Below are 23176 nucleotides of genomic sequence, written 5' to 3' on the forward strand. Positions count from 1 at the left end.
CGTGTCGCTCTTGCTGCATTTCTTCCACTGCAGTGCAGTGGCGGTTAAACTTCGGTTCTGGGGCGCCAGGCTTCCTGAGCTTGAAGGCAAGCCCCTCCGTGCACTAATATGTGACCTTGGGCAATTCATGTAACATCTCTAAGCTACAGTCTCCTTGTTCTTAACATGGAAATGGTTATAATCGCTGCCTTATAGGTGCCTGTGCGTGGGAAAAGAAATGATTCATTCCGTAAAACCCATCTCAGTGGCTGGTCCACAGCAAGTGCTTTCGCCCCAGATACCAGCAGGATTTGATCCCTCATCTCTAGATCTTTACTCAAAAGCCATCTCCACGGTGAGGCCATCTCCGATCACCTGGTTTAAAACTACACCCGCCCCCCCCCTCCACCATCAACATTTTCTGTGCCCTTCCTGAGTTAGTTCTTCTCTACAGCACGTGTCGCTATCCATATGGGACATGTACTTCTTGGTTCTGTTGACTGCCTGTCTCTACACTAGAATATAGGCTCCAGGAGGCTATTTTCTCAGCGCCCAGATCAGTGTCCGGCATGGAATACGGACTCGATAAATATTTACTGGAAGGGAGGAGTGCGCCACGTAGCTAATTTGAAACTACGCCCGGCCCAGTCCCATCCTTTGGGGGCCCCGTTTGGGGGATATTTGACTGGGTGGGCGCCAGTACCAGGAGGCAGGAGGAGATAAATTTGAGGTAGTAATTAAAGTAGCACATGATGGAGGGTCCCAGCATAATTGAATATGAACCCTGCTGCTGAGGATTCTTCCTAACCCTCATCCATCCTGCATCACTCCTTCTCGCTCAGCTCTTGGGCTCCTGTCACTCAAAGTTGGCCAAGGGGACGCACTGCCCAGCCGGGAGGGCGAACACTTCTCTCCGGTCCCTTTCCCTTCCTCGCGGCAGGCTCTCATCCAGACAGTGCGCGAGCGACCCCGGGCGCAGAGGGTTCCGCAGAGCTCGCTCCTCCCGGCCCGGCGCCCTCGGGCTCGTGGGGTGGGGCTGGGGGCGGCCCCGCGCCCAGCGCAGCCTCCGCCGTAGGTCGGGAGCGCGCGTCCCCGCCGCACCGCAGCGCCGAGAGCCACCCGCCGGCCAGGCGGCTGGAGGCGGCGGCGGCGGCGCTCACGCACCTTGCCGGAGCCGGTAACCGCCCGCGGGACGGGGCGCCGCGGGCGTGCGTCTCCAGCTCCCACGGTCGGGCTCGCTGGGGTTTGGGGGTGGTTTTTAGTTTGGCAGAGTTGGAGAATGGGAGCGGGGAGGGGAGATCTGGGGCTCGAGGGTGCCCAGGGCAAGAGTGCGGGCCCGTGGAGAGCACCCAAGTTCAGAGCCTTCTTCGCAGCGGGATGATGTGCGTGTCCTGCGCTAGGGCGTCGGAAAAGGCTGAAAGCGCGGCGCTTGGGGCTAGGGTGGGCTTCCTCCGCTCGCTCCCGCTCACTGACCAGTCACACCTTCTCCAGCCCGGGGGGAGAACGGCCAGCCCCGATGTGACCGGCAAGCGAGAGAGCCCCCCGACCCGGGCGCGGGGGACCTGCTGATCCAGGCGGAACGCGCTGCCCGTAGCCCTCGGGTGGGGGCCCCCTGCCTTGGGCCGGGCTCTGGGAATGATGCCGGTTTGACGGTCGGTTAATTCATTTCGTTTGCTCTGGGGCGCCTGCCTGCAGGTCATTTTACTGATGAGAGGGAAATATCGGTTTCGTTTTTCTCCCTGTGTCCATCCTTTCTGCGTAATCAATTGAGGAAGGCCAAGAGTCGCCTCATTAGAAACTTGTTCGGAGGTTTTGTGGTTTCCGCCGCGGTTTAGATGACACGGGCAATCCCAGATAATACTGTGGATTTCATCTGACGAAAACGAAACCTTCCGTGGTGTTCAGAAAGCAAAGGGAGCTTGGGGGGAAATGTCCCTGCTACTCCAGGGAGGAAAAGGGAACCCCCACGTGTAAATTAATTCTCATGAAAACCCTAGAGGTAAGTGGTCGTATTTCTAGTTTACATGTGAAGAAAATTAAGTTGAGATATTAAGTGAGTTTTCCCAGTTGAATCCCCCAGTTAATAGTGGGGAGGACTGGAAACTAGGACTGTGAGCCAGTGGCCCTTAGGCCCTTACATCACTTGGGGGCGCGTCACTGAGAACGCAGGCAGGAAAGGCCCCCGGCTGGAAGAATTGGGTCCAGAACGCCGGAGAGGCTGCCAGGATCTGGGGTGCCCAATAATAAAGAGTTTTGTTCGAATCGGGAATATCACCCAGTGTTTATGGAAGATGCGGTGATATTAACAGGTGACAGGGGAAGGCTGAGTTGCTACCAATAGATTTCCTTCTTTTCAATGTGAGAAGAGCAGCCTAAATCCCTTTAAGAGGATCTGGAAACCCTGAAACCAGGCTGGATTGTTCAAGGCCCAAATAGCAGGCATCCTAGAGCAGTGAAAGCGTTCACAGTTCCTCAGGCAGGCTTGAGAAATGAGAGCGGAGCCAGCAGACTTCAAAAGAAGGAAACACTGAATCCTGGCAACCCTCCAGAACAAATTCTTAGAGAAGCTAGCTCAAGACCACCTAGGAAAGGAGAATTTACAAATTCAATTTATGCTAAACGGACTTCTTTCTCTTTTCTAGCAACCTGCTGGGGCTGTAGGTTGGGGCACGCCCTATCCACTGTGGGCTGTGACTCTTTAGTGGAATGCTCTCAGTGCAGTGAGTTGCACCAGCATTTTTTAAAACATGAAATTCAATAGAAGGGGAGAGGAAGCATCAGAGTGCATTGTATGTGCAAGGGCAGGTATTGTTTTTATGAATCGTGTGTGTGTGTGTGTGTGTGTGTGTGTCCTTTATCGTACTGCCTATGGGCCTGCATACCTAACCCCGGCTGCCCCATTGTTTCTTCCAGGCTAACTTCATCTGCTCACAGTGGGGGGCTGTCTTTTACCTTGCAAATAATATCATCAACACCTTCCGGAAAATGTAACCTTCCTCCTCCCCATTTCTCTAGGCTCCCAGATGTTGAGATATTTTGCCAATCGGAATTCTCAGTCCCCTCCCCACCCCACCCCCCCATCTTGGATGATCTAAAGTGTGTCCTGCCTTTGCAGAGGCGTTTTACAAAATATCACACTATCCCTAAGGATAAGGCGTGGGAAGAGTGGACACACCACAAGGCATCGTCCCTGAGTCTGCACCTCTTGGTGTCACTCATCAGGAGAGAGACATAGAGGGGACATTTATCAGAGCTGTGGCAATTACAGATCTGGGAGGATACTCTCTGAGACCCATTTTATCTCTGGATAAGAGATAATAACACTAGAATGTTTTGGCTCACAGTAGAGTTGAAGGTCCTCTTCTGCATTGGGGTTCAAAGAATCAATGAAAAAAGTAAAGGATGGGGTGGCCCTGTTAAGCAGCAGTTCATGTGAGAGAAGAAACCTGAGGGTCTTAATGGCCCACCAGGCCCAAATGAACCATCGTGTGAAGTAGCTGCTCAATAGCAAACGTGGGTTGTGATAGCAGTGATGAGGACAGGCCTTTTTAAAAAGTAGACATTCTCATGGAGCTTATTACGTGCCAGGCAGAGTTATGAGTGTTTTGTAATTTTTTCTCAATCCTGTAGCACCCCCATGAAGTAGGGAATATAATTATCACCATTCCCATTTAACAGATGATGAAACTAAGGCACAGAGGGATTAAGTATTTGGTCCAAGATTACATAGAGGATCTATGAGATGCTAAAATGATGGATGTTTTTTAAAAGTCTCGGTTTAATTATTGCTAGTGTCTGTGTTACCCAGATCTATGTAATTTCCCTCTGCCTAGAGAACATTGGTACATTTCATAACCCTTCAAGTGAAAATAATTTATAAGGCTCAAGTAATTATTCTCCCTAAAGGTGCGCTTGTTTTCCTCATGCATATACTTGGGAACAGCAAAAACAATTAAAGGCAAAGGTGAGGCAGCTGTGGGAGCTGCTTCCTTAAGGATTGGCTCTGAATTTGCCTGGTTGAATAAGAAAAAAAAAAAATTAGGAGATGAGTGAGAGTATTGGTTATAAACATTATCTGTCTTTCTCCTAAACTTTGTGTAGATTTTCCCAGAAAATATAATTTTATCTTCTGTTAAAAAAAAAAGGAAAAAATCAGAAATTTATGATGAAGATCTGAAAATCTGGAAACTACTAGAAACTATATCATGTAAACCTACATATATTTCTACCAGAGCTTCTTTAAAATTTCCACTAAATTACCTCAATAGGCGAGGAGAGTTATCCCGTTTTTCTGGGAGTCCAAAGCGGAGGCCAAGGCTGCCAGAAGCAAGTAGATGTTTGTCTTGAGCTTCCATTTGATATTTGCAGATAACTTCGTAACGTGTCTGCCCTTTCTTTTTTTTTTTTTTTTTGTGGTACGCGGGCCTCTCACTGTTGTGGCCTCTCCCATCACGGAGCACAGGCTCCAGACGCGCAGGTTCAGCGGCCATGGCTCACGGGCCCAGCCGCCCTGCGGTATGTGGGATCTTCCCGGACCGGGGCACGAACCCGTGTCCCCTGCATCGGCAGGCGGACTCTCAACCACTGCGCCACCAGGGAAGCCCTGCCCTTTCTTAATATAAAAATGTCTTCCAAGTTTTCTCTTAAAATTGATGCTCCAGGAGGTTGAACCAGGTATGACCCAAGATTTGGGGGCTATTTGACACCTTCAGTCCTAAGCAAGCAGAGGGGAGACCTAGGAGGGATTAGATAGTTAGAAAATGATCATTAGAAAGTGTAGCTTCCCTGCAGCTCTGTCTCCAGCTCTTAAACCACTGCTTTCGTTTGAATTTCCTTTTCTGTAGAACAGAGATTGAAATACCTGGTCCCATTCTTTTCTTGCTTGTTTTTGTCAAAGGAATGATTCAGCTCAGGGCTGTAAGGAACAGCGTGTGCTGCTTGCAGATAGAGTCCATCAGCAATAAATACAAAGTAGGCTTGTTTGCCAAGTCGTCCTCAAAGTGATTTAAGAGATGACCAATCTCTCTCTCCTTAGTCTTATTCGTGCCAGGTGTTTCAAAAATTCCACTAATTAAAATGGAAAGGGCAGTCGTTTCCCTAGTGCTATTAAAACGTTAATTCATCTGGCCGTCATGCTTTATACTAGCATCTATAAATCAGCATGAGGGTTCAGTAAGAGACACTAAGGGAGTCTGACTTATACCGTCTTGTTATTAAAGTGACAGATTTAAGTAATCCGTGTGATGGGATTTGAGAAAAGGGAGAGAGTCCTTGGGGGCTGAGAGAGTTGGACAGAATTCCATGGGGGAAACGGTGACTGAGCCCTACCCTCCAGGGTAGGCAGGAGTCTGGAGAGTGGGAGATGGCAGTGCAGGCTGGCAGGTGGAACAGAGTGGGCAGAGACTCAGAGGGTCATCTCTGAGGGTCCCCCCACCCCAAGCTCCTCTGCCATAAGGAGCCCTTCCTTTCTTAATGACTGTTGCACATGCTATCTGTTTGTGTCATCAGGCTTTCTTGAGGCTTCTCAACCTGTGTGTGTTTGTGTGTGTTTAAGAGGGTGAAATTCAGCAGGGGAAATCATGGTTCTAAATTCAAGCCTGACATGGACATATATACACTATCAAACGCAGGGTAGACAGCTAGTGGGAAGCAGCCACATAGCACAGGGAGATCAGCTCCGTGCTTTGTGACCACCTGGAGGGGTGGGATAGGGAGGGTGGGAGGGAGGGAGACGCAAGAGGGAAGGGATATGGGAACAGATGTATATGTATAACTGATTCACTTTGTTATAAAGCAGAAACTAACACACCTTTGTGAAGCAATTATACTCCAATAAAGTTGTAAAATAAACAAATAAATAAATTCAAGCCTGAATTCTCTGAATTCTTTGAGGGTACAGGCCTTGACTTTTCAACCGCCACTAAATCACTCAAAGTCAAGCTCTCAGTGATGAGAATATCCTTGTTGGGCTGAATTGGCTCATACTAATTTTAACGTGTTCATGTTCTTTGTCCTTGAAGGACATGGTGATGAGGCCGTGATCAATGTAGTGGCTAAAGATGGCATATAGTGGGATAGATGAATGGCGTTTGGTTTTCTTTCCAAAAATGTATTTGTTATTTGGTGAGAGTGATTGGTATAAAGTAAGTTATTTTTAATGGCTTTTCTAGGAGAGTTTGCCTAAGTAACCCATCAAAGAGAACATTGGTTTTAAACAATTACTTTCAGCAGCTGTATTAGTATGCTAGGACCACTGTAACAAAATACCTGAATCTGAGTGGCTTCAACAACAGAAATGTATTGTCTCACAGCTCTGGAGACCGGAAGTCCAAGATCAAGGTGTCAGCAGGGTTGGTTTCCTCTGAGGACCGTAAGGGAAGGGTCTGTCCTGGTCCTCTCTGTTTAGCTGATAGATGACCGTCTTTCTGCTGCCTTTTCACAAGGTTGTCCCTGTGCATGAGTGCTCCTGGTGTCTCTCTGTGTGTCCTAATCGCCTCTTCTTATAAGGACACCAGTCAGATGGCATTAGGGCTCATCCCAACAGCCTCATTTTAACTTAAGCACCTCTTTAAAGACTCTGTTTCCAAATATAGTCACATCCAAACGTATTGGGAAGTAGGATTTCAACCCATAAATTTTGGGGGACACAACTCAGCCCATAGTAGGACCTTATCCATATTGTACTACACACACACACACACACACACACACACATATACATACATACACACACAGTTTTCACAAACAGACACACATCATTGAGTTTGTGATGCAAGTGGAAAGCAACTTAGTCTTTTATTAAGCCCTGGAGTCATAGGTCTGGAAGGGAATTTCACTACAGCTCTTTTAGTCCTTTCTCTTTGCTGTCAGAGAGAGTGAATATTTAAGCCATTCCAGGTAGCTATCACATGAGTGCAGTGGCCAGAGGCAATGTAGTGCAGACCTGCATGGAACTGTCTGCTTGCTCTGAAAATACTGATGCCAGACAGCCGACTTTCCTTTCTTGCAGAAGACTGACTATTTTTATTGTGAGATTATATCTCTCCTACTTGGAGGGTGCTTAAAATAAGTTTTTGTCTATGAAGTAATAATTGTTAATGATAGTTGTTTTTTACACATTTCCTTACTGGCAAAATATAAATGTCAGCATTCCAATTTTCCGGGTCCATGAAATCCAGCTGGTCTCCAGGAAGCATTTCCCAGAGACTGGGGCCAGTTTTATGAGATTGAGGCACTTCCTTTTTGTCCTGAGGAAGCAACAGACTTTAAATGTAATCCATGAGAAGGCCCTGGAAGCTTCGGAAGAATAACTGGTGGTGGACTTATGCTGAAATGCAGTGGGCTAATGACAGGGACCATAGGAGGTGAAACTTATAGAAAGGAGAGACTGGGAAGCAGTCTATTTCCAGGACTAGTCTGAGTGGGAGGACCATAGTTGGCACAGCATAAATATTCTGCCATCTTCTCCCTGGCATAGGGAAGCGTGATTCCTCACAGCCTGGACAGAGTATTCCTTTTACGTGGCAAGAAGGTACCACAAGGGCTCTTGAACTGAGCAAAGCTGGATCTCTGAAGGTTGGCCGTGGAGGAAGGACCCACGCGGGGAGGGTGCCTGGATGTCCCCAGCACCATCTTTTGTCCCCTGGTGTGGTCTTTTACTTTGGGGAGCTCTCAGTTACCCTCCTCCAGCCCTAGTACATTGGTCAGGAAATGTTGATTTTTATTATTATTCTTTTCTTATTTTAAAATTTTTAGAACTTTTTTTTTTTTTTTTTCTTTTTTTGCGGTACGCAGGCCTCTCACTGCTGTGGCCTCTCCCGTTGCGGAGCACAGGCTCCGGATGCGCAGGCTCAGCGGCCATGGCTCACGGGCCCAGCCGCTCCGCGGCATGTGGGATCCTCCCGGACCAGGGCATGAACCCGCGTCCCCTGCATCGGCAGGCGGACTCTCAACCACTGCGCCACCAGGGAAGCCCTAGAACATTTTTGAGTGAAATATACATAACATAAAATGTACCATATTTAAGCATACAACACAGTGGCATTAGGTGCATTCACAGTGTTATGCAACCATCACCACCATCCGTCTCTAGAAGTTTTTCATCTTCCCAAACTGAAACTCTGTATCCATTAAACAAAAACTCTCCATTCCCCCCTTCTCCCAGCCTTTGGCAGCCACCATTCTACTTTCTGTCTCTATGAATCTGAGTGTTCTAGATACCCCATATAAGTAGAATCATGCAATATTTGTTCTTGTGTGTCTGGTTTACTTCACTTAGCATAATATTTTGAAGGTTCATCCATGTTGTAGCATACGTCTGAATTTCCTTCTTTTCTAAGGCTGAATAATATTTCGTTGCACGTACATGATACATTTTGTTTATCCATTCATCCACCAGTGTACATTTGGATTGCTTCCTCCTTTTGACTGTTGTGAGTAATGCTGCAATGGTGAGGTACAAATATCTCTTGGAACCCCTGCTTTCTGTTCTTTGGGGTATATACCCTGAGGTGGAAATGCTGGGTCATAAGGCATTCCATATTTACATTTTTGAGGAATCACTATGCTATCTTTCGTAGCAGCCGCACCATTTTATCTTCCTAACAACAACACACAAGAGTTCCAATTTCTCTGCATCCTTGCTAACACTTAACTCTTTTCTGGTTTGGGTTTTTTGTTTGTTTGTTTGTTTGATGATAGCCATATTCAAACGGGTGTGAAGTGTTATTTCATGATGAAGCACCAATTTTAAAAAATAAATTTATTTATTATTTATTTATTTTTGGCTGCATTGGGTCTTCATTGCTGCGCGTGGGCTTTCTCTAGTTGCGGCGAGCAGTAGCTACTCTTCGTTGCAGTGCGCGGGCTTCTCATTACGGTGGCTTCTCTTGTTGTGGAGCACGGGCTCTAGGCACGCGGGCTCAGTAGTTGTGGCTCGCTGGCTCTAGAGCACAGGCTCAGTAGTTGTGGTGCACGGGCTTAATTGCTCCGTGGCATGTGGAATCTTCCCGGACCAGGGCTCAAACCCATGTCCCCTGCATTGGCAGGCGGATTCCCAATCACTGTGCCACCAGGGAAGCCCCGAAGCACCGCTTTTTGATAGCTGGTTCTTTGACTTGACTCTAGTACTTTAAAAAAATTAATTTATTTTTAAATTAATTTCATTGGAGTATAGTTGATTTACAATGTTGTGTTAGTTTCAGGTGTACAGCAAAGCGATTCAGTTATACATATACATATATTCATTATTTTTCATTGTAGTGCTGCAATGAACATTGTGGTACATGACTCTTTTCAAATTATGGTTTTCTCCAGATACATGCCCAGGAGTGGGATTGCAGGATCATATGGTGGCTCTATTTTCAGTTTTCTAAGGAACCTCCATACTGTTCTCCATTGTGGCTGCACCAATTTAGATTCCCACCAACAGTGTAGGAGGGTTCCCTTTTCTCCACACCCTCTCCAACATTGTAGTTTTGATTTGCATTTCTCTGATATTTAGTGATGTTGAAAATCTTTTCCCTTGCTTTTTGGCCATCTGTATGTCTTCTTTGGAGAAACGTCTATTTAGATCTTCTGCTATACTTTTATGGAAGGCTCAGGAATAAAGCAAAAATAAATAGTAATAGGAACCCCAAAAACCTAATTATAAGAGAGTGGTCAACTTGGGCTTCTAGTGGTGTCCTCAACATTCCTAGACTATTTTGAAGTCCAGACCAAGAAAAGCAAGGTCCAGAAAGAGGCAGGAGTTCACTAACCGGATGACATTTCCATGGTGGGGACACCAACCCCACCACCAGTGAGAGTGTCCTCGTTTTGTGGCTGCAACAGGGCATCCATGTTGGGATACAAGACAAACAGCAGAGCATCCTGTCTTGTGTGCAATGGGGTATATTATGTAACATGATTCCTTTGCACTAATTCCACATTCACCAGCTAACGTGGTAAATCTAATCTTCAATTTTGTTTCCCAGACTGTGTAAAACATGGGCTCTGATCTGCTTGGCCATTTTGTTCGTTATTGTAATACCACAAATGGATGCTCTGGTTATAAATCATTCTCCTTCGCTTGGTCAGCGTGACCGCCTCAGCCCTGGAGGACTGTGGAAACCCAGCTCCCTAAATCTGCAGAGCTGAGGGCAGTGTGCCGGCCACCTCCACACACATCTCAGAGCCATGCCTTGTCACTTCTTAGGAAATCCTTCCCAGATGGAGCCTTTACAGCCTCTTTCTTGGGTGTTTTTTCCCTGTGTGGGCCTGATGTTCTTGTCTCTGTCCAGCTGAAGTCTCTGTTAGAATGGGAGAACTCTGCTCTCGGGTTTAGGGTTGAGAAGGGTGAAAGAAGATAATTTTGTGGCTTTTCCACATCATGAGAAACTGACTCAATAAGTATTTATTGCATGTCTGATATGAGCCAGGTTTTGGGTGGGTTGCTGGAAATACAGCGGTGAGCAAGCAGGGGAGGCCCCTGCCCTGATGGAAAAGAGACCAGAGGGAAGAGAATGCCACCGGAGGATTGGTTCAAGTGCTCCTAGCATAGCCTGTACTGTGGTGTATTGCAGAGGTCTGTTACCATCTCCAGAGACCCCTCCAAAGGGCTCAAGGACAGCCATTGTGTCCCCCCCACCTCCAGTAAGTCATGCAATAACCGTTTGCTGGGCTGACCCAGGGAGTACCACAGAGCCGTGAAGCACCAACTTTAAAAAGTACTTTTCAGCCTATTTACGACTATGTAGGTGCCCAGAATATAACTGGAGGAGGTCGGTGTAGGACCCACCCTTTATCCTCTTATCTTCTTTGAGGCAACAGCTGGTGGAGGAAGGATGCCTGCTCGTTAATTCAGCATCTCTGCATTTCAGGTATTGGCTGAATATCTAGCTGTACAAAATATTAAGTTTCGTCTCTGGTTTTAGAAGTTGTTCTTCTATTGGCATTGATTCTGATATTCAGACAGGAAATCTTAAGGCTTGCAAACACTTTTTGTTCCATGTTTTGGTCCTAGAAATAAGTTGCTGCTGTGCCGTGGAGAAGTAGGGAGAGGCAGGGGAAAGATACATCCAGAATTTCTCTGCCAGCTGTCAGCCACCACATTTTTGAAGTCTGCTGAGTAACTGAGTACTTTCTAGGAAATACCCAGGAAGGCATAAACCCTGATAATGTAGAGAAATTTGGGAGGTATGTCCTTTTGAGAAGGGAGGAGGAACCCTGTGTGTGTGTGTGTGTGTGTGTGTGTGTGTGTGTGTGTGTGTAACATCTCTAGCCTGAAGTGAGTGGCCAGAATCTCAGACTTCAAAAGTAAGATGCAGGCTCAAGTCAAAAGATAATAGTTAGGAGGAAGACTAAAGTCTAAAGTCCTGGAAGCATTGCCTCTTTAATTGAAGAAAGTAAAAATCCACATCCTCAAAAGAAGTTGCTGACTTAAAATGGACTCACAGAAAAGGAATCTGCAAACTTGAGAATTAAAGTGACGAGTGCAGGTAGAATGTGGTTTGCACAGAATCTATTAAAAAAAAAAACAGTGTGGGGCTTCCCTGGTGGCACAGTGGTTGAGAGTCCGCCTGCCGATGCAGGGGACACGGGTTCGTGCCCCGGTCCGGGAGGATCCCACATGCCGCGGAGCGGCTGGGCCCGTTAGCCATGGCCACTGAGCCTGCTCATCCGGAGCCTGTGCTCCACAACGGGAGAGGCCACAACAGTGAGAGACCTGCATACAGAAAAAAAAAAAAAAAAAAAAGAGCAGTGTGCTGAGAAGAAGACCATGTCAGCGTTTGTTAAGCACCTCCCAGGGAGGGGACCTTGGAGGTTCTGATTTTCGGGGTCAAACGTGATTCCTTGCTGGGAGGTAGTGCCTTTTAGAAATGCTTTAGGAATATCCAGCTGGCTCTGGTCTAACCATGAGCCCGACTCAACCTTGCAGACTCTCATTTTCTCTGTTTGGTCTTCCCCACATAGATGCAGATAAGCCGAGTGCACCGTCAGTTCTGATTGGGACCCTGGTCAGACCTCTGCGCAATGAGGGAATTAAGCTTCTAAAGCTGCGCTTCTGAAGTTCTGACCTTGGGCTCCTCAGTGACCAGAATGTAGCCTGGCCACAATTTACCTTTGGTTTTTTGGATGTCTTGGCTGGGACAGAGAAAGGGTGATGGGTCAAGAGTGTGACTTCTCTGTTGTGATGGGGATAGTTGTTCCTAGGAATAGAAGGAAAAAAAGAGATAAGAATAAGTAATTAATGAGACCTCCATGGCCCAGGTCAGAATGGAGGTTGGCGTCCTGGGTGGCATGCCCACTTTTGGACTTTGGGAATTGAACAGAAAGAAGATAGAATGACTGCAATTGGGAATTTTGATCTCAAATCCAAATGGGTCATTAGGTCTGCCTCCATACAGCTGATCACCTTGGGTCTTTGGGTCTGTGGCACTGGCCAACAGCTGCTTGGAGCGTCTTCCTGGCTGTGTTGTCAGTTTTGTGTGCGTGCGTGCACGTGTGCTCATTTTACAGGGTTTATAGGCATTTTTGGTTCTCTCTTTAATGTGCTAGTCCCGTGCCTGAGTTGGTGGCCACTTGGAAAACTCACGTGCTGATGTCTACCCCTTAACATGGAAATAAAGGTCCAGTTCCAAGGAAACAGCTCCCCTGGCCCATGTACCCAACATGACCCACCAAGGCTATCGATGAAGAGTTTTTAGTCACTCCATGGGAGGTTCCATGTCCATATACATCTTCCCAAATTCAGGGAGGCTGAGAGAATTGCTTGACCTGTCTTTAAGAAGGCAAGAGGGTGCCCAGGAGTGGTGTGGGAATCTGGGTTGGAGGAGGAAAGGCTGGATAATTGAAAGAAGAGATGAAAGTGTTGGGAATGTGGGTGGGAGAAGAGGGCTGTTTAGACTGCCATGAGAGGTGTCTGGGCCTGCTAATATCCCTCTCTGTTTGCATTTGAGGTCTTCCCTCCCTCTCCCACCCCCGTAAGCTGGCCTAAACTACGCTGTGCACACCTGGAAAAGGTAAACTTCCTTTTCAGGTGGGGCTGTGAGGTGCAGTCATAATTTTTCATTATTGTTGTTGTCAAGACGCTCAAAAGATCAATTAGTCTCTCCATGCAGCTCCTGGAGGCTTGGTTGGAATATATTTCCTCTGGAAGAAGTTATTTTTAGTGATGCTAATATTATGAAGAAACCTGACATCAGGAGGGGGTGTGCAGGAGCAGAGTGGGTGCAGAAGGCAGCCACACACCGAGCTCTGCGTTTCCTGTTTGCCGTGTTCTGAACAGAGCAGCTGTCTGATTCCAGCACCCCGTGAGTAAGCCTCTGTGCCCACCCCCCGGCCTCTCCCTCAGTGTGTGTTAAGGCCCAGACATTCCTCAGTGTGATGAGAATATCACCCTCTGGAGGCTGATACCCAGACATGCTGGCAGTTTCCAAATGGTGAAAGTGCTAGCTTCTGTGTCTGCAAAGCTCAGAAAGGCAATCTTGGACTACGACATTGGACACTATACAAAATCCTGCCTTCTGTTTGTTGTTTGTCCTTTTGCATGTGATGGCTCAAGCTGGTTGATCTGAGACTTGCATGAAAACATTACCTCATGAACTTTTTCAAGGGTGCGAGGTGAAAGCAGAAGCCAGAGGTTCTGTCCTCCAAATCTATCTTTGGAATTCAAGAACTGAGAGGAAATAGCCAGTGAAAACACAAGCCGCTCCTTTTATCTGAAGTCCTCCACAACGGTGGCTGCTTGGGTGGGAGGGGCGTGGCCGGCATCCTATTCTCTGCTTCCCCAGAGAACCTCTTGTCTCCAGGCATCTGTCAGGTGTCCTCTCTTAAAGGGCAGCCTTTCCACTCTCAGGACCTTTTCACCTATGGTCTCCCTCCATCCTTAAATAGTTCACTTAGAAGAACAGGAATGATTTAAGGGAGAGAAAAGAAGGAATGAAAAGACACTCTCTCTGTGGTAGGTAAGTGGTTGATGCTTCTTGGTATCTGACTCTTTTACAGATATTTTGCTTGCTAGTTCCTGGCTGACCCTGTGCAGGTGGTGCTAATGCTTCTTTCTGAGCCGATAGGAAGACCCTCTGGTCCCATGGGCCTGGGCAGCCACGGATGGGGAACCACTGTGCATGGATGTGGAGAAGAGCATAGCCATGGGGAGTGATGCTCGGAGCATGGAAAACACTCTCTCATCTTTGTTTTCTCCATTGTTTCATGTACTTTTTTCTATTTTTCTATTTTCTATTTTTGACACCAGATGAAGCCCAGTGCCTACCTCTGCTTATTACATTGGCTGTAATGCTGATTTCCAATAAAAATGATATGCTCAAACCAGACTTCATCTTATTTTCACAAAAGGAGAAATTATTTCACAAAAGGAGAAATTTCACAGAAGGAAAAATTATTACCATATTTTTGACTTGATGAAACATCGTGAATCCCATTATGTACGTTTCTCATTATGTACGTTTCTCATAATTCCATTATTTACATTTCTCATTATGATTTTTAAACCATTGAAATGAATGCCTTTTGACTTATTTTTTATTATAGTAATTTTATTCATTTGTCTAGACCACACAGATCCATTAACCACATGGTGAAGTTGATAGGAACTGGCTGACAGGGGCGTTGGTGTTGTCTAAAGAATAAACCTAGGCTTTTCTATCCCAGACTAGCATTTCTTAGCTTATAATAATAATGCTGGCTACTCTTGACTGAGCTCAACCTGGGTCCTGGCTATGCACATTTCACGCAACATCACATTGAATCTTTAGAGCAACTCCATGATGTAGGTACTGTTATCACCTTCATTCTCCTGATGGGAAAACAGAAGCTCAGATCATTTTTTTCCCGTGGCTCTCAAGGTGGGGAGGGGTTGGCAAACTTTTTCCATAAAATATCAGAAAGTAAATGTTTTAGGTTTTTGTGGCTCTACTATCTCTGTCACAACTACTCAGCTGTTATAGTGCTAGAGAAGACAAGATACAAAAACAAACGACGGTAGCTGTGTTCCAATAAAGCCTTATTTATGGACTCTGATATTTGAATTTCACATAATTCTCTCAGGTCATGAAATAATATCATTGTTTTGATTTTTTCCCTAACCGTTAAATATATTAAAATATTTTTCACTTGCAGGCTATACAAAAACAGGTAGTGGGCTGGATTTGCTGATTCCAGTGTAGATGACAAGAGTACGCAGAGAAGGAGAGGTGGGTTAGGATGAAGTGGTAGGAGGAATACTCCTGCCGGAGGGAACAGTATGTGAGCCCATTGCAGGGAGCATGAAGTATTTGAGGAACTGCAAGAAATCCAAGTGTGGCTTGGTATAGGGGAGGAGGCAAGATGAGAGGAGACCGCAGGGCTCAAGCCATGACCTTGTAAGACATTTTAAGGATTTTGGACTTTGTCCTTGGAGCAATGGGAAGCCATTTAAAAGTACTAAGCAAAAGAGTGACAAGGGCAATTTGTCTTTTTAAAAGATCTTTGGCTGATGTGTGGAGAATGGATTGCAACGGATCCATAAGAGTAGAAGCAGAAAAAACAGGGGGCTCAAGAAGTGGGCCATGTGGATGGTGATGGTGTCAATTAGTGACTGTAGCCAGACCACTTCCTGCCAACAACAGGAAGTCAGGATGGTCGGTTTTGCAGATGAGGAAAATGTGGCTGGGAGAGCTGAAGTGTCTTCCCTGGCAACATAGCAAATGGAGGGAGAACAACGATGAAGACCCTCATCTATTTCATGGTCGAGGGAAATCAACTCTTGTTCAAATGCTAGAAATGCCAGAGAAGATATGGTGGTAATGATTTTATGTTATTTTTGTGCCTGTATTAGGAAGGTAACTGAATCCTTACTCAAAGGTCAGCTTTTCTTAAAATGTGTGTAGCTTTCTTTCCCAAAGGACAATTGGTACATTCTCTTCTACCTTTGGAGGAGTGATTCGCTTGGCTGGGCACTCAGAGTCACCCTCTAATTCTGATACTGGCACGCGTCTCTGGGTCAGAGCACACTATCTTTTGAACAATAGAATGTGAGGGGTTGGAGTCTGTTTCTCTGGGGTCCAGGACTGGCCTGGGGAAGAACGGAAGAGGGAAAGGTGAGACTCGTGCCTTGGGCCAGAGGGGTGGTAGTGATTTTGCCTCAGTTTCTCTGGGGGTTGTGCCCTAATGGCAGTGGTGGGTGGTACTGCCCCATGGTGGGGGGAGAAGGGGAGCTTCAGAAAGCTCCTGTGGAGTGGGATCCAGTGGTTATACTGCTCAGTGGATCTTGGTTTTGGCTGGTACTTTATTCAGATTTTCCCTTATATTACTGTTGTCACTTAGTGTTCTTTCCCCATTATTAGGGGAGGTCTCTGGAGTCCTGGTCTAGCATCTCCTCCTCGCCCACAATGTATGGTGCCTCACATACAGCAGATGCTCAGTACTGAATATTGGCTCTGTGGACTTGTCACCTTTGGTATCCATGCTGCACGGTACAACCTCGTCTCGCAAAGAAGTCAGCATTTTTAAATCTCAAATGATAACAAACAAGGCATTGGGACATCCTGAAAATAGGACAGATTTCAGGAGTTAGCAGTGACCAAGACTGGAGATTCCACTGAGGACCTTCTCCAATGATGTGACTTTTGTGGACCCCTTCTTTTTTCTCCACCCCTATTTCATAAGACATAGGTCGCATGTCTTTATTTTTGCATGGTAGGTGCCCAGTAGAGGTCTACTGAGCTTCTTCTCTTCTGATACTGATTTTATTTATTCTCTCTCGGCTCCGCATAGGTGGTGATAAGTGATGAGGCTGAAGTCGTGAGCTCAGAGATTCTGATACACTCTCCCCCTCCTTACTTCCTTCTTTCATCAGTTATTGGAAGTTGGTTATGTGCCAGGCACTGGGTTAAGTTCTGGAGGAACAACCATGAGAGAAGACATGGCCTCTGGTTGCAAATAATACATATCAGTTTCGTGGAGAGGTAAAAGGAAGTAATGGCCACTGGGAATGCAGGCAGCCAGGGAGGGCTGTCCCTGACCTGGTGGATAGGACCTCCCTGAGGCCGTTGCCTGCTGACTTCCTGAACGTGGTCAAGGACAATGTGGATGTGTTAACAGACTTTACACTTGCCTTTCTCCATTTCTGCAGGTGGAGATGTCTGCCCAGAGGTTAGTTTCTAACAGGACGTCCCATCAATCTGCATCTAATTCTGATTACACCTGGGAATATGAGTATTATGAGATTGGACCAGTTTCCTTTGAAGGACTGAAGGCTCACAAATGTAAGTCTTGTGCAATTCCCCATTGTAAGCATGATGTGTGTTTGCTTTAACCTGTGAAATCCCCAGTGTTTACTTTTCCTGAACATTCTTTTTATAGAAATCTGTCCTCTACCCCCAAAACCCTGGAAAACACCCCCTCCAAATATAGGCTCATTGCTCAAGGATGTATAATATGAGTGACGAAGAACTTGAAAGATTCCCTTAGTGGGGGAACATGAATCAATGTCACTTTCAAATTGAGATTTTAAAAAAATTAATGATGCCAGCTCTCCAAAACCATGTGAACATTTGGACCATCAAAAATGTGTACACAAATAGAATCTGGAACTCTAATTTGAAGAACCTTCTCTTGTAACAGTCCGCAACATCCTTTCAGCCCCGCTGGGTTTCTGGAGCTGTGGAAAGCAGTCTGTCTGTGTGTGTTCGTAGTGATGGACCAGAATAGCCTGCAGTCATTCCCAGCTCTGTGTTATAGGCATGCATTGTGCTTTGTGTTATTGGAGTGATTAATGATCCAGCACAGAGCAAGGAAATATAACTCTACGAAAGGTTACCGTCCACCTCCAGTCATAACTGCCTGCTGACTGGCCAGCATGAAGCAGCTCAGTTTCCTTAAGCAGAGTTGACATAATAAACAGAAAGTGCTGCCCACTACTGGGTCCTGTCGTGGTTACCCCATAAATATTCCAGAGATGTTTGCTTGTTTCAGAATGAATGTCCGCAGCACCATAAAAGTCGTAGGCTCTTATCTGGCTCAGATTAATGGAACATGCTAGGAAATACAAGAGAGACTAGAATTGAAGATGCAAATGTGGCAAAGGAAATGCTTTCACTACTTTCGTGTTTCCTGGCCACTGCCACTCTAAGCTGTCTTGGCATTCATGATTCCTCACTCCTACTTGCAAAGTGGGCTTTCTATTTTTTTCAGCTTCATTGAGGTATACCTGACAAATAAAATTGTAATATATTTAAAGTATACAAAGTTATAATTTGATATATTTTATATATTGTGAAAAGATTCCCCCCGTCTAGTTAATTAACACATCCATCACCTCAGGTATGTATTTGTTTGATTGTTTATTCATTGGTGAGAACATTTAAGTTCTATTCCCTTGCAAGTTTCAAGTGTACGAAACAGTGTTATCAGCTGTACTTTCCATGTTATATATTAGATCCTTAGATCTTATTCATCTTATAGCTGAAAGTTTATACTCTTTTACCAACCTCTCCTGATTTCCCCAATCCCCCAGCCCCTGGCAACCACTTTTCTACTCTGTTTCTATGAGCTCGACTTCTTTTCTTTTTTTTAGAGTCTACATATAAGTGATATCATGCACTATTTGTCTTTCTCTATCTAGCTTATTTCACTTCATATAATGCCCTCCAGTTTCACAAATGTTGTCATAAATGACAGTATTTCCTTCTTCTTAAAGGCCAAATAATACTCAAATATCTATTTATCTATCTATCTATCTATAACATTTAATTAATCCATTCATCCATGAATAGACAGTTAGGTTGTTTCATACCTTGGCTATTGTGAATAATGTTACAATGAACATGGGAGTATAGATATCCTCTTCAAGATAACGCTTTCATTTCCTTTGGATATATATCCAGAAATGGGAGAGCTGGATCATATGGTAGTTCTACTTTTAATTTCTTGAGGAAATTTCATGCTGTTTTTCTTAGTGGCTGCACCAGTTACATTCCTACCAACAACACACAAGGGTTCCCTTTTCTCTGCATCTTCACCAACAGTTGTTATCTCTTGTCTTTTTGGTAACAGACATTCTAACAGTGGTGAGGTGATATCTCTTTGAGGTTTTGAATTGCATTTTTCTAAAGATTAGCAATGTTGAGCACATTTTCATGTACCTGTTGACCATTTGGATATCTTCTTTGGAAAAGTGTCTATTCAGGCCCTTTGCCCATTTTTAAATTGCACTGTTTTTTTGCTCTTGAGTTGTATGAGTTCCTTGTATATTTTGGATATTAACCCCTTCCCAGATATGTGATTTGCAAATGTTTTCTCATATTCCATAATTTGCCTTTTCATTTTGTTGATGGTTTCCTTTGCCGTGCAGAAGCTTTTTAGTTTGATGTACTCCCACTTGTTTATTTTTGCCTTTGTTCCCTTTGCTTTTGGTGTTAAATCCAAAAAATCATTACCAAGAGTGATGTCAAGGAGCTTACCCCTATGTGTATGGCCATTATTTTGAATTCTCACTAAGATCTGTTTCTGGAGATTTATCTTATTCTTTTGCTTGGAACATATTCCTCTATTTATTCAGTCTCCTTGACTCTCTGTTTTGGTTTCTGTGCATTAGATAAAAGAGCCACCACTCCCAGTCTTAGCAGAGTGGTCTTATATAGGAAATGAACCTTGTCATTCAGCCAGGCCTGAGATCTTAGTTTTCTCTCAAACTTGTATGATTGTTCAAGCAAAATTCTTTGTATTAGTAGCTCCTACTAATTGAGGGTGTGTCAAGACCTGTCTGTGTCTGGAAGGAGAGGATTGTAGTCATTGCCTAGATGCAGTTTGATTAGAAACAGAACCTCAGGCAGCAGCTGCAGAGTAAATAGTTAAATTCTTTCCAGAGAGAAACTGGGAAATGGGCATTTTGTCTGCTCCTTCTGTGCTGAGCCTGGTGGAGAGCCATGGAAGGGTGCTGTCAGGCTTTTTAAGAACTACAGTCCTGTCGGACTCATGGCTATCAGAGCTAGGATATCAGGCAGTCCCTTGGGCAGCAGCTACAAAAGCTGGGATGCCAGACTTGTATAAAATCTCCTTCCAGGGAGATACTGACAAGTTGGTTTTTTATTATTGGAGTGGGCTAGAGGGAGAAGGCAGGGAAGTATCTCTTGGCTTCACTGGTCCCTGGGAAGGATCACAGCTGACCCCTAGATGCCTGATAATTTAGAAGTCTGGCCCTCAGGCATCATCTTTTAAAGTAAGCAGATAAACCCCTTTCAGAGAAAGACTGGGAAATGGGTGTTTTTGCCTGCTCCCCCTGCACTGAGCCCTGGGGAGATAGTCATGTGCGCTCATGAAGAACTGCTCCTTTGTTTCCTGTAACCTTGGATTCTCATGGGCACAAGCCCTGTCTGCTTTCAGAGTTAGGTGTTTAGGAGGCTTGTCTCTCTAGTGGGAGTCTTTTTTTTTTTTTAATTGAGGTAAAATCGGTATATAACATTATGTAAGTTTCAGATGTACAAAATTCTATTTTAACATCTGTGTACACTACAAGGTGATCATCACCAAAAGTCTAGTTATCCACCATAACCATACAGTTGACCCCTTTTACCCATTTCACCTGTCCCCTAACTCCCTTCCCCTTTGATAACCACTGATCTGTTCTCTGTGTCTATCAATTTTTTTGTTTGTTTTGTTTGTTTGTTTTAGATTCCACATATGAGTGAAATTATACAGTATTTGTCTTTCTCTGTCTATGTATTTCACTTAACATAATACCCTCAAGGTCTATCTATATCGTCTCAAATGGCAACATTGAATTCTTTTATATGACTGAATAATATTCCATTTTCTCCACGTGTGTGTGTGTGTACCATCTTCAATATCCATTCATCCATTGATGGACACTTAGGTTGTTTCCAAATCTTGGCTATTATAAATAATGCTGCGGATTGGTTCGAGGTGGCAGAGTAGAAGAACGTGCTCTCATTCCCTCTTGCGAGAGCACCGGTATCACAACTAACTGCTGAACAATCATTGACAAGAAGATGCTGGAACTCACCAAAAAAGATACCCCACATCCAAAGACAAAGGGGAAGCCACAATGAGATGGTAGGAGGGGTGCAAGCACAATACAATCAAATCCCATAACTGCTGGGTGGGTGACTCACAAACTGGAGAACACTTATACCACAGAAGTCCACCCACTGGAGTGAAGGTTCTGAGCCCCACGTCAGGCTTCCCAACCTGGGTGTCCGGCAACGGGAGGAGGAATTCCTAGAGAATCAGACTTTGAAGGCTGGCGGGATTTGATTGCAGGACTTCAACAGGACTGGGGGAAACAGAGACTCCACTCTTGGAGGGCACACACAAAGTAGTGTGCATATCAGGACACAGGGGAACACCAATGGACAGACCATCCAAACAGAAAGTTAATAAGGAAACACAAGCTTTAAATGACACAATAGACCAGATAGATTTAATTGATATTTATAGGACATTCCATCCCAAAACAGCAGATTACGCTTTCTTCTCAAGTGCGCACAGAACATTCTCCAGGATAGATCACATCTTGGGTCACAAATCAAGACTCAGTAAATTTAAGGAAATTGAAATCATATCAAGCATCTTTTCTGACCACAACGTTATGAGATTAGATATCATTTACAGGGGAAAAAACATAAAAAACACAAACACATGGAGGCTAAACAATACGTTCCTAAATAACCAAGAGACCACTGAAGAAATCAAAGAGGAAATCAAATACCTAGAGACAAATGACAATAAAAACATGGTGATCCAAAACCTAGGGGATGTGGCAAAACCAGTTCTAAGAGGGAAGTTTATAGCAATACAATCCTACCTCAAGAAACAACAAACATCTCAAATAAACAATCTAACCTTACACCTAAAAGAACTAGAGAAAGAAGAACAAACAAAACCCAAAGTTAGTAGAAGGAAAGAAATCATAAAGATCAGAGCAGAAATAAATGAAAAAGAAACAAAACAAAGCAAAGGTCAATAAAACTAAGAGCTGGTTCTTTGAGAAGATAAACGAAATTGATAAGCCATTAGGCAGACTCATCAAGAAAAAGAGGGACAGGACTCAAATCATTAAAATTAGAAATGAAGAAAGAGAAGTTACAACAGACACCACAGAAATACAAAGCATCCTAAGAGACTACCACAGGCAACTCTATGCCAATAAAATGGACACCCTGGAAGAAATGGGCAAATTCTTAGAAAAGTATAACCCTCCAAGACTGAACCAGGAAGAAATAGAAAATGTGAACAGACCAATCACAAGTATTGAACTTGAAACTCTGATTAAAAATCTTCCAACAAACAAAAGTTCAGGACCAGATGGCTTCACAGGTGAATTCTATCAAACAGTTAGAGAAGAGCTAATACCCATCCTTCTCAGACTCTTGCAAAAAATTGCAGAGGAAGGAACACTCCCAAACTCATTTTATGAGGCCACCATCACCTTGATACCAAAACCAGACAAAGATACTACAAAAAAAGAAAATTACAGACCAGTATCACTCATGAATATAGATGCAAAAATCCTCAACAAAATACTAGCAAACAGAATCCAACAACACATTAAAGGATCATACACCATGATCAAATAGGATTTATCCCAGGGATGCAAGGATTCTTCAATATACACAAATCAATCAATGTGATACACCATATTAACAAACTGAAGAAGAAAAACCATATGATCATCTCAATAGATGCAGAAAAAGCTTTTGACAAAATTCAACACCCATTTATGATAAAGACTCCAGAAAGTGGGCATAGGGGGAACCTACCTCAACATATTAAAAGCCATGTATGACAAACCCACAGCAAACATCATTCTCAATGGTGAAAAACTGAAAGCATTTCCTCTAAGATCAGGAAAAGACAAGCATGTCCACTCTCATCACTATTATTCAACAAAGTTTTGGAAGTCCTAGCCATGGCCGTCAGAGAAGAAAAAGAAATAAAAGGAATACAAATTGGAAAAGAAGAGTAAAACTGTCACTGTTTTCAGGTGACATGATACTATACATAGAGAATCCTAAAGATGCCACTAGAAAACTACTAGAGCTAATCAATGAATTTGGTAAAGTTGCAGGATACAAAATTAATGCACAGAAATCTCTGGCATTCCTATACACTAATGATGAAAAATATGAAAGAGCCAAGGGGGAAAAGTGGCGGGGTGCAGTGGGGAGAGGTGGGATGAATTGGGAGACTGGGATTG

The 23176-nt window shown here is 44.5% G+C and overlaps 1 protein-coding gene across 2 annotated transcripts in view; it reads left to right on the forward strand.

Annotated features, from left to right (window-relative positions):
* The first annotated feature begins 1120 nt into the window (after window positions 1–1120).
* MRAP2 (melanocortin 2 receptor accessory protein 2) overlaps window positions 1121–23176 on the forward strand; it is a 51778-nt gene continuing 29722 nt past the window's right edge. The window contains exons 1-2 of one of the 2 annotated variants that reach the window (XM_081251555.1): window positions 1121–1207; window positions 17093–17225. In XM_081251555.1, coding sequence (XP_081107681.1) covers window positions 17099–17225 — 127 coding nt within the window. In that variant the 5' untranslated portion in view covers window positions 1121–1207; window positions 17093–17098. Of the gene's footprint in view, window positions 1208–1883; window positions 1979–17092; window positions 17226–23176 lie in introns of those variants that run through there. The other variant, XM_081251554.1, reaches the window with a different exon arrangement.

The sequence above is a fragment of the Mesoplodon bidens genome (assembly GCF_964165515.1).
Source record: "Mesoplodon bidens genome assembly, chromosome: 12".
Classification (NCBI taxonomy): Eukaryota; Metazoa; Chordata; class Mammalia; order Artiodactyla; family Ziphiidae; genus Mesoplodon; species Mesoplodon bidens.